The sequence below is a fragment of the Microtus ochrogaster genome, chromosome 1 (genome assembly GCF_000317375.1).
Source record: "Microtus ochrogaster isolate Prairie Vole_2 chromosome 1, MicOch1.0, whole genome shotgun sequence".
NCBI lineage: Eukaryota > Metazoa > Chordata > Mammalia > Rodentia > Cricetidae > Microtus > Microtus ochrogaster.
The window spans coordinates 16,266,422-16,281,141 of record NC_022009.1 but is presented as its reverse complement, the minus strand read 5'-3'; the positions used below and the strand labels follow the sequence as shown (position 1 = coordinate 16,281,141).

The window sequence follows — 14,720 nt, the reverse complement described above, 5'->3', positions numbered from 1 at the left end:
TCCTGCTCGGCTGGCGGCTAGACTCCCTTTCTGGTCGTACAGAGGGCTGACGGTGATCTGTAAGTTTTTTCCCCTTTAAATAAATACTACCCTGTTAATTATAATTCCAAACTGCTGTGGCATCGTTTGTGACTTACGTCTACACTTGGGATAAATGCTAAACAAACAATGCAACATGATAGGTGACTTTGTAAGGAAATGATCCACAATATAGAAGTGGCTCCACAATTCTATTTCCTAACAAGTATGAGTGTCTGGTTTATCTACATCCTCTTCAGTAGGAAGTGCTATCATTTTATGACATTCACTTCCCAAGTGTGCAATGAAATTGAATTGTTATTTTGATTTGTATTCACCTAACGGCTAATGAAATTCAATAACTTTACATGTGTCTATTCATGCTGTGTCTGTTTTCCTAAATGAAATATCTCTTTGCGTCTTTTGCCCACTTTCTATTTTGTTAATTCAGAGTTTAAAAGTTTCTTTATTTTGGTTAAGACCCTTTACTAAGATGTGGTTTAAAATAATTTCTTCAGGGATGCATTTTAAGTGTTCGTTCTCTCTCGGCTTTTCTTTGTAGAAAAGAATTTAATTATGTATGGTCTTCAATGTACAAAAATTTCATGGTGTGGATACTTTGGGTGCTGAATCCAAGAACACTTCACTTAGACGTAAGTGTTAATGGTTCTTTTAAACCTGGATGACAATATTTATAGGTATATATTTAAATCAAATGTGTATTGTTGCAAAGTTTAAAGCTAGGGTAAAGGTTTTTACGTTGTGTTGGTTATATGTATCCAATGATGAAGGCACTTTCCTCTTTAATTGTTGAGAAGAATTTTAAATACTGTACAAAGTATAAAGTTACCATAGTATTTCTAAGCATTGATTTTGTTGGTCTTCCTCTCTAAATCTGCTCTCCTATCCTGCTGACCCCTTGTATCCTTTCACCTCCAATACCTTCATTTCCATTTTTATATCATATATATCCTATTGCCACTTCCTCCTATTTCCACACCTTTCTTCCTTTATGAACACTACTGGCATTTTATACATGTGCTATCATGTTCAACTTTTTCTTTAATATTTTTATTTCTTTAAAACACAAAGGAGTATACAAATTATCTACTTCATATTTCATACTGTTTAATTCTGGAAGTTGTGAGTTTTGAAAAATTAGTGCATTTCCTACAAATATAACTTATGACCTAAAGACTCTCTAATTATCATTTAAAAGAAAAAGACTCTGTTTCGGTAATCCTTATTTTATTATTGGCAATAATAATTGTCCTTTTCTATCTATCTTTGTCAGTCTATTAAGTCTATCAATACCAGCAAAATTTTTAGGGAACAAGTACTTCATTTCATGGATTTTTTAATACTGTATTCAGTTTTTAACTCATTATTTCTGCTTTCTTTGAATATATTTTGTTCTATTTCTATTGTTTCTAGAGATAGAAACTTGGGTTACTGATAAGAGACCTTATCTTTTTTTTTTAAAAAAAAATTAAGAGCATGAGTGCTCTGCCTGTATTATATATGTGAATTACATGTTTACCCGGTACCTGAGGAAACGTAAAGAGGCTGCATAGCCCCTGGAAATAGTTGGCCACCATGTGAGTGCTATGAACCAAACCAAGGTCCTCTTCAAGAGTGAAACACTCTGAACTGCTGTGCCATCTCTCCAGCCCCTTTCTTTTTTTCACATGTAAGCATTTAGGACAATAGATTGACCTCTCAAAGCTAGGTTGCTGGTACAAGCCTGACATCCCAGCTACTAGAAAGGCTGAATCAGGAGAATCTCCATTATAAACCCATCCTTGATAACTTAGTAAGACTTTGTCTGAAACTAAATTGTTCTCACCCATGCAAATATGAAATAACAAATATGTTCTAACACAAGCATATATGAAAATAAAACTAAAATTTATAAGCTGTCTTCTCATTATTTAGTTACAGTACAGATTTCATAATTTATAATTGTATTTTTGCTTTTATTTGTGTGTTACAATTATCTAAATTTTCCTTTGAGTTATCCACTTCGATCTATGGGTTATTAAAAGTGTCTTTTATTGCCCACATGTTGACATTTTCCTTTGTTATTCATTTCTATGTTGATTCTACTAGGATCTAAGTTTATACACTGCATATTTTTAAATGCTGATTGTGATTTGTCTTGTGACACAAGACAAAGTCTTGTGAAATGATTGTGAATGCTTAAAAAAAGTGTATTGTTTAATTTTACTTCAGTAACTGATGTGCCCATTTTTCATGCATATAATTTTTCAACTCCAATGTTTTTCTAGTGGATTGAGCCTTCTGTGTAACAAAATATCAATTGTGACTTCAGTAATTTCTGTGAAGTCTATTTGTACAGATGTCCACATACTAAATCTGGCTTACCTTCTCTTAAATAAATGCTTATATGGTGTATGCTTTTTCTAACCTTTCAGTTTAAACCTGTATAATTGTTTTTAAAATGACTTTCTTGAAAATGACATAAGGGATCATTAAGAAAATATTCATAAAAATGTATTATTATCTTATTAGATGGTAAAATAAACCTCTAACAAACTCCAATACCACTTTATAATAGTCAGAATGATGGCTATTTATCCAGCAACTGATGGAAATAGAGGCAGAGACCTGCCTCAGAGCACTGGGCTAAGCTCCCAAAGTCCAGTTTAAGAGTAGGAGGAGTGAGAATATGAGCAAAGAGGTCAAGACCATCATGGGGATACCCACTGAAACAGTTTAACTTAGCTAGAAGGAGCTCAGCAATTCTAGCCACACAGGGAAGGAACTAGCATAGGGCCAAAACTAGACCCTCTGAATGTGGGTGACAGTTGTATGGCTGAGGCAGAATGTGGGGCACTGGCAATAGCACCAGGATTTATCCCTCTGCTTGTAGTGACTTTTTGTGAACCCATTCTCTTTAGATGGATACCTTGCTCAGTCTAGATATAGTAGGGAGGGTGTTGGACCTTCCCCAAAGCAATGTGCCTTACTCTCTGAGGAGTGGATCAAGGGTGGTAAAGTGTGGGGGGAGGGGTAGGAGGAGGTGAGGGAATGGGAACTGGGATTGGTATGTAAAATGAAAAGATAGTTTGCTTTCTTTTAAAGAAATAAATTTAAAAAAGAGAAAATGTGGTATATTTATATAATGGAGTACTACTCAGCAGTAAATAAAACAATGACATATTGAAATTTGCATGAAATGGACATGACTTGAAAGAAAACATCCTGAGTGAGGTAACCCAGACCCAGAAAGACAAATGTAGTATGTACTCACTCATAAGTGGCTATCAGACATAAAGCAAAGGATAACCAGCCTACAGTCCACAACCCCAGAGAAGCTAGAACCCTCTTCCAGAAACAGATGGAAGCAGATGCAAAGATCCACAGCTAACCAAAGGGCCCAGCTCCTGGAGTACAGCTGAAGAGAGGGAGGAGCGATAATATGAGCAAAGAGGTCAAGGCTATAAAGGGGAACTCACAGAATCAGCTGAACCAAGCTACTAGGAGCTCACTGACTCTGAACTGACAACTGGGGAACCTGCATAGGACCAAACTAGGCCCCCTGAATACAAGTGACAATGGTTTGGGTTGGGCAGTATGTGGAGTCACTGGCAGTGGGACCAGGATCTAACTGTAATGCATGAACTGACTTTGTGGAGCCCATTCTCTATTGAGAGACACCTTGCTCAGTCAAGGCACAAGTGTGTGTGTGGGGGGGGGAGGGGAACTTGGTCCTGCCTCAAGCATGTTGGGACAGTTGACTTCTCAGGGGAAGCTTTACTCTCTTGGAGGAGTGGAAGAGAGGTGGGGTGGAGAACGTGAGGGGAGCTGGAGAAGAGGGAGAGGGAAATGGGATTGGCATAAATGAATAAACAAGCAAATAAATAGATAAATAAATAAATAATATTTCTGAAAAAAGTTCATAGTGTCAAACTAAATCTAATTATGGTCATATTTTGGATTACTCTATATGAGGCAACTGTTTAAATCTAAAGGTTTAAACTTGGTGTTGTGTTATTAACTTTCTATTTGCATACTGTTTCTTGATTGCTTTACTATTGTTCACTTAAGCTTTTATCAGAGTTCCACCTTTATTTGTAATACATTTAATATGTTATATTGTACATTTTTATTAGTGGATTTTCTGGGTACTGCTATACACAAATGTAATTTTCAGTGTGCAGTGTTAACAATGTACCACCATTTCAAGTGAGATGTAGAAAACTTAATTCTATTTAGATAACTTTATATTTCTATGTTTTAAATACAAATATACTAAATATTTATCCTACTTATTAGGAATATCAAATCATATGATCTTACATTTGTTTCAGCCTTCATATACAGTTTTAAAAGATCCGAGTCTCCTTTATCCATGCAACAGTTCTTTCCTACCTGATTTTAAGCCTTTTGTTGTTATTTGCTTTTCCATGGAGACTGTATATAGCTATTCTTTCAAGGTAAACTAATAATGACAGAATTTTAATTTTCTTTAATTTAAGCATATCTATATTTCCCATTCATCCCTATAGCATATTTAGACACACAGAACTTGTAACTGAAAGCTCTTTGCAGTATTTGAAAAATATGCTACTTCCTTCCTTTTTTGCAATGTTTTTCCTGAACCATGGGGTTATTTATTATATATTTGTGTATACTGTTCATTTACAAATGTATGAAAACAAGTATTATGAACTACTGAATATGAACAAATTGAAAATACAAAAAATTGTGAAAATAATACAGGCATGAAATAAAAAATGAGAAATGTTTTTGATATATGGACTATATATTTCTTTTCATTTACAGTGCTTAGAAAATGCTTTCTAGATTTTATTTCTTCTTTTATCTGCTCTTCAACTAATATTTTACATACACAATTTGAAAGCAAAACAATAAACCATTAGAACAAAAGTCATTTCTTGGTATATAAAGTAAATATATACACTTTAGACCTTAGTTTAGAAAATGATGTTCAGGATCTTAGAGCCCGTTGCTTCTTAAGCAGTTGATAACAGTAAAGAGAAAGCAATGCCTCTCACTCATCAGAAGCAAGAAATCAGGAAGCTGAAAAGAAAGACAAAAAAGACTGACAAAGAATGGTCAAGTGAGAAGTAACAAGGAAAGAGGCTGTGTGTATAACAACAATTTTGCTGGGTAATGGTGGTGCACGCCTTTAATCCCAGCACTAGGGAGGAGGAGGCAAGTGGATCTTGGTGAGTTTGATACCACCCTGGTTTACAGAGAGAGTTTCAGGATAGCCAGGGCTACATAGAGAAACCCTGTCTTGAGAAAAACAAATAAACAAAAACACACAAAAGGCAACATCTTCAGGTATGGAGCAGTAACTTTTCTCTGTCTGCTAGCAGGCTAGGAGAAAAGGTGCCAGGTAAAAACATCAAGGGAGTGATCACTGCCATCTGAACCTGTGAAAGAGTGGTCACAGAAGGCAAGGACACTTCTTCAAGGATTAGCAGGACTTCAGTAGTTGACAACTAGGATCACAAGGGTAATTATGAGAACGATTTGTGGTTTTAGGGTCAGATACTAAATCATGGTATATCGCAGAAATATGTTAAGGGAGTTTAAGCTAGAGTGAGACCAGTACCAGGCAGAGGCAAGCAGGGTATTAACAGTAATAAATATGCCCTAAAAATTAGAGATGTCCATGGTTAAGATGAAAGGATTTAAATACCAGCCTGAAAATGGGGAATTTCATTGGCAATAGAAACGTGAAACTTCTAAATAATAAGGGAATCAGTGCTTGACACACTACATTCCAGTGCCATCTGTAGAACTGGAATTAAAAAAATAAAACAAAGATTTTTTTTAAAAAGATGATAGGTTATATGGAATGCTTAGAAAATAAAAAAATTTTGAAATAGTTGTAAATCCAAAAAAAGTTATGATTTGTATCATCTTTCAAAAATATTCTGAAAGTCATTTATTATGGTTTTAAAACTGATAAAAAATGATCCTCCACAATTACTCAGATACTCTGGGAAACTGAAGACAGAGAAGCCCAATTAAAGAGGAGCCTACCACTGTCTGTAATAGTGGGTATTTATACCAGCCTCATAGTGATTCTGTTTATTTACATTAAAAATGTGTGAGTTCATTTTATTGAGTGAGGTAACCCAGACCCAGAAAGACAAATATCTTATGTACACACTCATAAGAGGCTTCCAGATGTAAAGCAGAGAAAAACCAGGCTACAATTCACAAACTCAGAGAACCTAGACAACAAAGAGGACCGTAAGAGAGACATACGTGGATCTAATCTACATGGGTAGTAGAAAAACACAAGATCCCCTAAGTTAATTGGGGGCATGGAAATCATAGGAGAGGGTAAAAGGGTGGGGGGGGGAAGCACAGAAAAATATAAAACACAATAAAAACAATAAGAAATAAATAAAAAATTTAAAAATGTGTAAGAGCAACAAGACTACTCAGTGGGTGGGTAAGGATACTTGCCATCAACCCTGCTGGCCTGAGTTCAATCCCCAAGTCCATATGGAAAAGGAAGAGAACAGACTCTGGCAAGTTGTCCTCTGATCTCCACATGTGCAAAACGGCATAGGTACACACCCCCCCCCAAATATATATTGTATATACTCATCTATACATGCAGAAAATAAACCACTTATATATAACTAAACTTGTTATTATTTCTGGAAAGGTAAAAATAAAACAGTGCCGTTCCCCGAGGGGCTAGTGGGCCACGAGGGGCAGTGGGTCCCAGGCAGGTCAGTAGGTTCTATGAGGAGCCCTGGTGGGTGAGAGATGGAGAAGGATGAGAAAGCCATACAGAGTGAGGCTGGCTATTTATTTAGTGGGCTATGGAAGGGAAGGGGAAAGGGGGGGAGAAAAAGAAAACAAGGAGAGAGGCAAAGAGAGAGGGGGGGAGGGGAGAGGAGAGGAAAGGAGAAGCTACCTCTTCAGGAGAGAGAGGAAAAGGGAGACACTCACGCTGGGAGCAAAAGGAAGATCCACTTGCCCATGCAGATTAGGGAGGGAGTAGGTGGGCTTATCTCTTAAAGGGCCAGGACAGACAATTACAATTTCAATTATATTTTTTTCTCTTCAAACTAGGTAACAGTGCCTATTAATTTGAATGATTTAGTGACATCTCCTACATTATAAAAATAGTACATGTCAAATACAGATTAGGTATTACTAACTAAATCTTAAGTAAATAAAACCTATGTACTGTTCTACCATATACCTTGGATATCCCCCTTCTTTATATTATTTTTTAAAAAATGCTCAATTTGTGAAAGTTGCACGCTTTATGAAGAAGCTAATTTTTAAAGTATATTTTGAAAATATAATTCAATCAGAAATCACAGTGTAAAGAAAACAGGATAGGGAGAAAAATTAAAGAGCTAAGTGACAAACAGCAGACCTGGGACACAGAACAGAATTAATGCAAGATACACAATAATAAACCACAATAGCTCACTTTGGAGCAAATAGCATCTTAAAAGCTGCAAACCAACTATAGCAAAAGTGTTCATATACCATGGTTTTTCAAACTCTGTACCCTTTGTGAATTATTTTGTGCTACGTCTGGCTGTTCACAAGAGGCGTAGCTTCAAAGAAGTACTACCACTGGATGGTAAAGCACAACAAATGCTCTTGGAAGGTATTCCCTCTCCAGCCAATGAGAAGGAAGAAATTAATAATTTGAATGAGAAGTACAGTCTGATAAGAACACACCAGGTGTTTCAGGTCAGGAAGCCCAACCAAAACTGGCTGTGGACTAAGAGGAATTCTAAAGGCAATGCACAAAGGTTTCATACAATGGAAATTCACCCTGAGTGATTGTAAGTTTTCCGGGAGTACACTGAGAATTTGCAAAAAAACCTTTTACCTTGTACCATTATAAGTTACTACACTGGCAGGAAAATAGGAAAAAAACTCTATGTAAATATACATAACAATGCTAAAGATAAATGTTTTAAACAAGGTGACCTTGGTGAAAGAAAAATGAAGCTGAACACTAAGGTGAGAGAGATTGGATCTTTGTCCAAAAAGTGACTCAATTTTGCTTTTCAGGATGTAGAGGCTTGGGCAGCTTTAATTTCTGTCAAAGTATATGACAAGAAGAGCTGGTCTATCACAGAGAACTTAGCTCTTTTTCTGGATTCAATGACTACCCTCTACATTTGCCATTTTTTGTATCTCTAGCTTTCCATTTTATAATTTCTATTTGCAATTTTTTGGTAACTTTTTCATTTTCACAAGATTTTCTATTTGTTTTGAACAGGATTTACAATCATAAAACAGAACATTTTAAATGACATCTTAAATTTTCTCTTTAAAATTTTTCTTTTATTCTTTATTAAAATGTTACTGTGTAATTTTCCTCTTCCTCTTTCCTCTAATCCCTCACATGTTTCCCTTCCTTCCTCTCAAATTTACAGATTTTTAAATTGTAAAATATGTATGTATAAAAGAATATATAAGTACAACCTACTTAATCTATTCAATGTTGCTTATATGTATATATGTTTTGGGGACTGACCACTGGTACTAGATAATCAATTAGGGGACTCATCCCTGTGGAAGATGAATTCTAACTCTCTTAGTAGGTGTTAATTATCTATAGCTCTTCATTTAGGTGTGGGGTTCAATGAGATTCCCCCCCTCTACATTGACATATTAACTAGTGTCATTGTTAATGGTTTATTTAGGAAGTCATACTAATGAATTTCATGGGTGGTTTTTCTGTCATATCTAGAAACACAATCTTAAAACTCTTAATAGGTAATTTCAGCATTTGATTCATTTTTGATCTGCTGTCTGATGAGTATTTCTTGGTTCTTAGTATGAAAAGAGCTCCAACATCCAGCATTTCAGAGTTCATGAGAATAAATACTCTATTTTAGTAAATATCCCCAATGGGATATTAGGCGAAATAGCTTAAGTACCACATGGAGATAAATGCTCAGTATCTTGCTGGGTACACCAATACTACTCTGTCACAAGATATCCAAGCAAAAATTGAGAGCTTGGGGGTGGGGGTGGGACAGGGGTAAGGGGAGATGGAGAGAGAGAAGTGAGAAGGGGAGGATGGGGAGAGCATGGAAGAATGGGACAGTTGGGATGGAGGAGGAGTAGATATGGGAGCAGGGAAGTATATATCTAAATTAAGGGAGCCATTTGAAGGTTGGGAAGAGACTAGACTCTAGAGGGGTTCCCAGGTGTCCAAGGAGATGTCCCCGGCTTGTTCCTTGAGCAGCTGAGGAGAGGGCGCCTGAACTGGCCCTATACTATAGCCACACTGATGCATATCACCATAGAACCTTCATCTGGCGATGGATGGAGATAGAGACAGAGACCCACTTGGAGCACTGGACTGAGCTCCCAAGGTCCAAATTAGGAGCAGAAGGAGAGAGAACATGAGCAAAGAAGTCAGGGCCATTGGGGGGTGCACCCACCCACTGTGATGGTGGGGTCAATCTAATGGGAACTCACCAAGGCCAGCTGGACTGGGACTGATGGAGCATGTTATCAAAACGGATTCTCTGAACTTGGCTGACAGGGAGGGCTGACTGAGAAACCAAGGACAATGGCACTGGGTTTTGATTCTACTCCATGTACTGGCTTTCTGGGAACCTAGTCTGTTTGGATGCTCACCTTACTAGACCTGGATGGAGGGGGGAGTACCTTGGACTTCCCATAGGGAAGGGAACCCTGACTGCACTTTGGACTGGAAAGGGAGGGGGAGGGGAAATAAGGGGAGGGGTAGGGAAATGGGAGAAGGGGAGGAGGTGAAAATTTGTAATAATAATAATAATGAAACACTGATTCATATGGGAAGTAAATGTTCACTTTCCCTGTTGTATCTAAAAAGACTTGCCTGGTAAAAGTGGGTATCATTTTATGTCACTGTTGATTCTAAATCAGGGCAGATGCTGAGGCCATAATGGGGAGAGAAAATATCAGTATTGTCAGCCTTGATGGGGCAAAGAGTGACGACTTGGACTCACTGACATAAAAAAGAAAAGATATGATAATGATGACTAGCTTCACCTAGAACTGCCTTGTTCAGTCATTGTGTTCCTGGATGCGTCTTGGATGGGATGACTGTGGGCAGAAATGAAGGGGTAAATATGGAAGATCAGATTTCTGTTGGCTCTGCTAACCTAAAGGTTAACTAAATAACAGTTTTCATTGACATTTAGTGAGAATCAAGTGAAGAGTGCTGAACTGTTTTTTCATATCCTTAGGCAACTCTGATCTTTTTCTTCCAGCTAGACAAAAGGCTTATATGAGCGAGTCCATACAAGCATTTTGTCTATGAGTCCAGGTTGAAAGCTTCTTTAGTACCTTGTCCAGAACACACAGAAGATTATAATACATGGCAAGGCAAAACAGGGACTTACTGGCTATGTCATTTCTTAAATCCTGTTGTACTTGGATTATTTGGTTTTCTCTTTCCATTTTTTGATGTTTTTCTGTTTTTCCATATTTTCTACCAATCTTTCAATTCCTGCTAACAGGAAGACTTTGAAGGATTGAGGTTACTTTACTTTTGCTGGTTTTAGAAGTGGTTTTTAGCAAGTACAGTTTTGAAAACTGACAAATTTATTGTAGTATTGTCTGGAACAATTAACTCATGAGCAATATATGAACTTTATAATGGTTTTTGGTGTTCAAACATTATGAATATATTATATCTGACAAAAATGAGATAGGTTTCATTGTTATTCTAAGACTAAAATATGCATAAATATATGTATTTATTTATATATGGTACATTATAAGTAGCATATCAAGGTTAAGCTACATCATACATTTTGATGATTTGAGATTATTTGACTTGCAGTCAGGCAATCTTGATGCACACCTTTAACCCTAGTAACTGGGAGGCAGAGACAGGTGGAACTTGTAAATTCAAGGCCAGTCCTGGCATGTGGAGAAAGTTCAAGGACAGTCAGGGCTATTACACAAAGAAAGCATTTAGCACCACCACCACCAACCACTACCCTCCCCCCCAGAAGAAGAAGAAGAAGGAGGAGGAGGAGGAGGAGGAGGAGGAGGAGGAGAACAAGAACAAGAAGAAAAGAAAAAAAACAAAACAACAAAAGTTTTTCCACCAACACATTTAAAAATGTTTTTATGCCTCAATACTCAATCTCAATTCAGTTACTGGACATATGCATTAAGGAATCTCCTAATAAAATTCATAATTCTAAAATCGGTCAAAATAAAAGAAAAATCTCACAAAAATTAAAACCCCTTACAAGACGAGTTAACATTTCTGTATATTAGTTAAATACAAATCTATTGCTCCCAGGATATGTCTTGAAGCCACTTAATGTTATTCCTTAATAAAACTTTTCAAGTTGATTGTATTTAATAACAAGAACTCAACTAATTGCTATATGATTATTAATCCTAATGTTAATCGTAGGATTCTTCTTGATTCTAGGTTGACTTAATCAATGAATCCTGATACTCTTTTTTTTCTTTTTTATTGAGAAAAGGAAGAAAAAGTATCTGCCTCCTCCCAGCCTCCCATTTCCCTCCCCCTCCTCCCACCCTTCTCCCCCTCCCCCCAGTCCTGTCCCCCTCCCTCTCCAGTCCAAAGAGCAGTCAGGGTTCCCTGCCCTGTGGAAAGTCCAAGGTCCGCCCCCCTTTGTCCGTGTCTAGGAAGGTGAACATCCAAACTGGCTAGGCTCCCACAAAGCCAGAACATGAAATAGGATCAAAACCCCGTGCCATTGTCCTTGGCTTCTCATCAGCCCTCATTGTTCGCCATGTTCAGAAAGTCCAGTTTTATCCCATGCTTTCTCAGTCACAGTCCATCTGGCCTTGGTGAGCTCCCAATAGATCAGCCCCATTGTCTCAGTGGGTGGGTGCACCCCTTGTGGTCCTGACTTCTTTGTTCATGTTCTCCCTCCTTCTGCTCCTCATTGGGACCTTGGGAGCTAAGTCCAGTGCTCCAGTGTGGGTCTCTGTCTCTATCTCCATACATCACCAGATGAAGGTTCTATGGTGATATGCAAGATATTCATCAGTATTGCTATAGGATAGTGTCATTTCAGGTTCCCTATCCTCAGCTGCCAAAGGGACTAATTGGGGACATCACCATGGGCTTCTGGGAGCCACTCTAGGGTCAAGTCTCTTGCCAACACTAAGGTGTCTCCCTTAACTAAGAATTGTGCTTCCATGCTCCCCTATCCAACCTTCCTTTATCCCAATCCTCCTGTTTCCCCAAGTTCCCCCCATCCTCCCCTTCTCATTTTTCTCTCCCCATCTCCCTTTACCCCCATCCCACCACACCCCCAAGATCCCAATTTTCTCCTCGGCAATTTTGTCTACTTCCCATAGCCAAGAGGATAACTATATGTTTTTCCTTGGGTTCACCTTCTTATTTAGCTTCTTTAGGTTCACCAATTGTGGTCTCAGTGACCCTTATTTATGGCTAGAAACCAAATATGAGTGAGCATATCCCATGTTCATCTTTTTGGGTCTGGGTTACCTCACTCAGTATAGTTGTTTTCTATTTCCATCCATTTGCATGCAAAATTCGAGAAGTCATTGTTTTTTACTGCAACGTAGTACTCTATTGAGATTCTTTTTTCTTTTTTTGTTCTTTCTTTCTTTTTTTTTTTTTTTAAACAGGGTTTCTCTGTGATAAGGTCCTGGCTGTCCTGGAACTCACTTTGAAGAACAGGAGAACAGGAGGCCTCAAACTCAGAGATCTTCCTACCTTTGCTTCCAGGGTACTGGGATTAAAGGCATGCAACCATCACACTCAGCTAAATTTGTCCTCCCCCCCCCCCTTGAGATAGTCAGATCTCATTACATCTGGGTGGCTTAGAACTTGATGTATTGACCAGGCATGCCCCAAACTTGCTATGATCTTTTTGACTCTGATTGCCAATTGCTATGATTACAGGCTTGCCTCAATCACCCAAAGAAAGATTGGACCTGGAGCTTTTTGCATGCTAGGTAAGCACTCTGCAAACTGAGCTACATCCTAGCCCCTTTCTCTTGTAGTTTGAGAGCAAGTGTATAGCAATATTTACTAAAGAGATCATACAGTAGATGAAAGAGGTAATATAATGAAACCAATAGTTTCTCAAATAATAGGTTTAAATGACTTCAAATTAATAAGCAAAATAAAGGATAAGTTACAAAATTTTCAGTTTATTGAAGTTGATGCTGAAAAGTTCAATGAAATTAAGCATTATATATATTTTTATAAATCAATCACAAGACTTGTAAAGACTTACAGAGAGAAGAATATTAAAAAAATAATTCATTATATATATATTAATATTTATACATAATAGTGTCTTCTATTTTCAATAATTCACATAGGAAGGTTTTTTTACTTATATATATTTTACTTAGATTTTCCCCCAGAACTGTACAGTAAACATAAGATAAAAATTTTTATGGCAATTCTGTAAAATACATGTATTTTTAACTTGAGTAGATTAACTAGGACTATAATAATGTCTTCATATACCACAAGATTCAATAATATTTAAGTAAGAATTTCCCCCTCAGCTCCTAAATAAAATGCTAAAGGCTCTGTAGGTGTGAAAATTTCATACTATACCTTGATTTCTTCTATTTCATCTGGTACTATCTTGTATGCTGATATAGTTCCACCCAACCTGAAATTAGAAGAAAATATTCTTAAAACAACAGCGTAAAACATATGAATGATATTAGTATTAGAGTACCACCAGAAATCTCCAAAGACCTACCTCAATAGCCATGGGGGAAAACATTTTGATTCACTATTCCATTTATTAGTTTTGAAGAGACAGATAACAAATGACTACCCAGTGAGAAAAAATTATATTAGATTTTTGTTCTGAATTAAACTTCCATTATTGATGATTTTAATAATGTTGAAGCTGTCACATTTATTACTGGATTCTGTCACAACATACATCAAGAACTGAAAGCAGACCTGTTTTTATTTGTTTAATGAATAAAATTGATTTCTGGGAATAGTTTGTGGAAATTTCTGAAAAAAGATCAAAAAGTGAGGTTAACACATCCTGCTTTAAGCCTACTTCCTAGTTTCCCAATAATTATCATCTTATATTTGTGTGGTGCAATTGTCACAACTAATGCACCAGTATTGATTTTGTTTAATTTTTTAAAAAACAGAGAGTTGCCAGGTGGTGGTGGTGCATGCCTTTAATCCGAGCACTTGGGAAGCAGAGGCTAGCAAATCTCTGTAAGTTCAAAGCCAGCTTGGTCTACAACAGCTAGTTCTGGGACAGGTTCCAGAGCTACAGAGAAACCGTATCTTGAAAAACGAAGAAACATAATGCAATCCCTATTTAAATCCCAACAAAATTCTTCACAGACCTTGAGAGAACAATAATCAACTTTATATGGAAAAACAAAAAAACCCAGGATAGCCAAAACAATCTTAAACAATAAAGGAACTTCAGGAGGCATTACCATCCCTGACTTAAAACTATATTACAGAGCTACAGTAAGGAAAACAGCTTGGTACTGGCATAAAAACAGAGAAGTCAATCAATGGAATCGAATAGAAGACCTGGATATTAACCCACAAACCTATGAACACCTGATTTTTGACAAAGGAGCGAAAAGTATACAATGGAAGAAAGAAAGCATCTTCAACAAATGGTGCTGGCAGAACTGGATGTCAACCTGTAGAAGAATGAAAATAGATCCATATCTATCACCATGCA

General features: G+C 37.1%; 1 protein-coding gene and 1 pseudogene across 15 annotated transcripts in view; one reads left to right on the top strand and one right to left on the bottom strand.

Annotated features, from left to right (window-relative positions):
* The window catches only part of Gphn (gephyrin), a 351,545-nt gene that overhangs the window by 226,976 nt on the left and 109,849 nt on the right, over positions 1–14,720 (bottom strand). For all 15 annotated transcript variants that reach the window (XM_026779610.1, XM_026779623.1, XM_005343244.3 and 12 more), the window contains exon 3: positions 13,601–13,658. In XM_026779610.1, coding sequence (XP_026635411.1) covers positions 13,601–13,658 — 58 coding nt within the window. The remainder of the gene's footprint in view (positions 1–13,600; positions 13,659–14,720) is intronic.
* LOC113455513 lies at positions 7,541–8,208 on the top strand (annotated as a pseudogene).